This window comes from Frankliniella occidentalis, unplaced genomic scaffold, assembly GCF_000697945.3.
Source record: "Frankliniella occidentalis isolate FOCC.00 unplaced genomic scaffold, Focc_3.1 Scaffold75, whole genome shotgun sequence".
NCBI classification, from domain to species: Eukaryota; Metazoa; Arthropoda; class Insecta; order Thysanoptera; family Thripidae; genus Frankliniella; species Frankliniella occidentalis.
Genome location: NW_026267205.1, coordinates 886,071 through 888,594, shown reverse-complemented (window position 1 = coordinate 888,594; position 2,524 = coordinate 886,071). Strand labels below are relative to the sequence as shown.

The 2,524-nt window shown below is 54.0% G+C and overlaps 1 protein-coding gene across 1 annotated transcript; it reads right to left on the bottom strand.

The window, feature by feature from the left end:
• Nucleotides 1-899: 899 nt before the first annotated feature.
• Nucleotides 900-2,343, bottom strand: LOC113213127 (uncharacterized). The gene is made up of 3 exons (XM_026432095.2): nt 2,140-2,343; nt 1,686-1,836; nt 900-1,562 (listed from the first exon to the last, which is right to left on the bottom strand). The coding sequence occupies exons 1-3, from the start codon at nt 2,195-2,197 to the stop codon at nt 1,370-1,372; spliced, it is 402 nt and encodes a 133-aa protein (XP_026287880.1). The 5' UTR covers nt 2,198-2,343; the 3' UTR covers nt 900-1,369.
• Between the last annotated feature and the right edge of the window lie 181 nt (nt 2,344-2,524).

The window sequence follows — 2,524 nt, the reverse complement described above, 5'->3', positions numbered from 1 at the left end:
CAGAAACTTTGCGGACATCCCATGTTGGTTTTCTGGGTTTGTAGAAACGGCTGTTTTAAGTTTGTGGTCTCACAAGTCAACTAGCAAATAAAACCCCAGAAACAACAAGCAGCTGCGTGTAAGATACTTCTTTCGCACAACAGTGTGGATCCGACGTCTGGCCAACATTCCTGGCGCGCTTGCTTTGACCCCGCGGTCCGCGTCATTCCCTCTTTTTCTTTTTAACCTTCCTCAATTCCGATATCGCGAGGCGCCCTTGGGCTCGGAAGCCCTCGCTATCTTGGACCCGGAAACATGCGCGTGTAGTAACGTCTCCACCACACTGCATGGGGAAAGAAACCAAAAAAAAACACATCAGTGCGACTTTATGAAAGGACGCACATTTGAAGAATGAAGACGCGTTCGATGGGTAAACAGCTCCAACAGTGCAAGTGCAACAGTCAGTTGAACGGCTTTAGGTATTGGGCAGGGTCGTTGCGCACTCTACACTGAGAGAAATGTTTCGTTGCAGCGATCAAAAAATGTTCGATCAGTCCGGATTAGTCATGGCCATCAAAATTTTAGTCACAGCAACTAAACTTTTGGTTACACCAATCGAAATTTCGGTTACAGCAACCGAAATTTCGGTTAGAGCAACTAAAATTTTGATGCCTGTGACTAAGCCGGACTGACCGAACAAAATTTGGTCGTGGGTATCAAAATTTTGATGGCTGCAACGAAACATTTCTCTCAGTGTAAAGTATGCAAGTTCCACACTTCCACATGTGTTCATCAGCTCATGTCAGTTACACACTACCTTGTGTACGACATGACGTGCGTGAGTGGTGTACAACGAGGGCTGCCTGTATGAGTAATGGGTTGGTACACGGGTGTGCCATTGAAGAAGAATCACAACTAAATGATGTAGTAATAAAAAACTATAATGTTTCACTAGGTTAAATTAATTCAGTCGATGATCTCTTTATCCAAAAATCACAATCACTACTGAAACAACGACAATCCATTCACACTGTACAACTGGCACATTCACTCGCAGAGTCACGCATTTCATAAATTAAAAAGACAATCATTCATCATTCTTTGGTTTGGGCAAACGTTGTGCACTGATTCAAGTTTGTCTCACTGTTCTGACCGACTGTCTGTCTCCTCCTTTCTATCACAAAAGATTGAGGCGGCCTCGCCTCGAGCTATCACAACATTATATACAGCAGGAGCCGCGTCGCGCCGGGTGTCGCCAGGTCACCGTCGAGGTGAACCCGGACCTTGAACTCGACGGTCCACGCGTGCGTCTCTCCTCGACTCAGTCTTGGTGGCGGTCACTGGGCTGTGGGGGGCCTCCCCTTCGTCGGACTCCTCGACGGCGTCCTTTTTAGTAAGGGGTCTCGGGCGGGTAGGGGTAGCCGCCGTAGGAGGCGACGGCGTCGACGCCGCCGTTGTTGGCGGCGCTGCCCTCGATGGTGTTCTCGTCGGGGCAGACGGGCGTCGGGCAGCAGTCTGGGTACACGGCCTTCCGGTTCCCGGGCTTGATGGAGCACCAGGACGGCACCTGGAACTGGGCGCACCTGCAGGAACAAGAGCAGCATCCGGTTAGTACAGGAGGGCCGTCGTCGCCGCCGTCGTCGACGGGAAGGTGCGCGGTGGCGGGGGAAGGCCGGCCGGCGTCACAGCTTGTTATGGACACTTACGTCAGGCCGCTGATGGTGTTCTCGCCGTCGCACGTCAGCTTCATACACTCGCGCTCGCCGGTCGTGAACCACGTGTCGCCCTCGGAGTACACCTTGTTGGTCAGGGCGTCGATGCACGTGTTCCGGGAGCTGAGCGGGACGGCGGCGTCGGCTGCACACACACGGGAAGGAAGAAGGGCGGGCGTTAGACCGGAAGTAGCTCAACGACACGAAACGGAAGGGAGGAAACTGTTGCAACCACAGCACTGCGAGTTTGATGGCATTGTCACGTATCGGCAACCTACGGCCCCCCCCCCCCCGCCTTTTGCCAAACTTTTTCAGGCCAAAAAGTCCTTAAGGCTTCGATGTTTGTGACTTTCCGTTCCCGTTCAACTAGCGGCAAATCTTCTTAATGTACTTTAATGTACTGTAATTATAATGTCTACCACACGAAGTAGCCTGTAACGAAACTTACCACAGAGGGCGAGGATGTAGACGGCGGCGCACAACACGATGGCTTGCTTGGCGGCCATGTTGCTGCTGATGTTGTTGGAAGAGGATGTATTAGATGCACTGAGAGGAACTCGCGAACGAACTGCTTCGGCTCGGCTGTGCGAGAGGGGCTCTGGTTGTTGCTGCTGCTGAGCGGCTGAGCGGACTGATGCCGGCCTCTGGGTGCCCGTCGTACATATACGGGCTGGCCCAGCTGGCCCCCCGCCCTGCCCCGCCGCGCCCCGCCGGGCTGACGCGCGACCGTGCAAGCAGCGGACGGATGGACTCGGCGCGCGCGCCAACGCCGGGCCCGGGCCGTTCCGGTGACGTCCGCCGGAGAAGAGCCATACCAGTCGCGAGATGAGGCT

Bases quoted from the DNA above. Each gene is read 5' to 3' on its own strand.
- LOC113213127 (XM_026432095.2), bottom strand. From the start codon at position 2,197: ATGGCCGCCAAGCAAGCCATCGTGTTGTGCGCCGCCGTCTACATCCTC. The intron at 1,837-2,139 runs GTAAGTTTCGTT...GTGTGTGTGCAG, and splicing joins CTACATCCTCGCCCTCTGTG to CCGACGCCGCCGTCCCGCTC. The intron at 1,563-1,685 runs GTAAGTGTCCAT...TTGTTCCTGCAG, and splicing joins AACACCATCAGCGGCCTGAC to GTGCGCCCAGTTCCAGGTGC.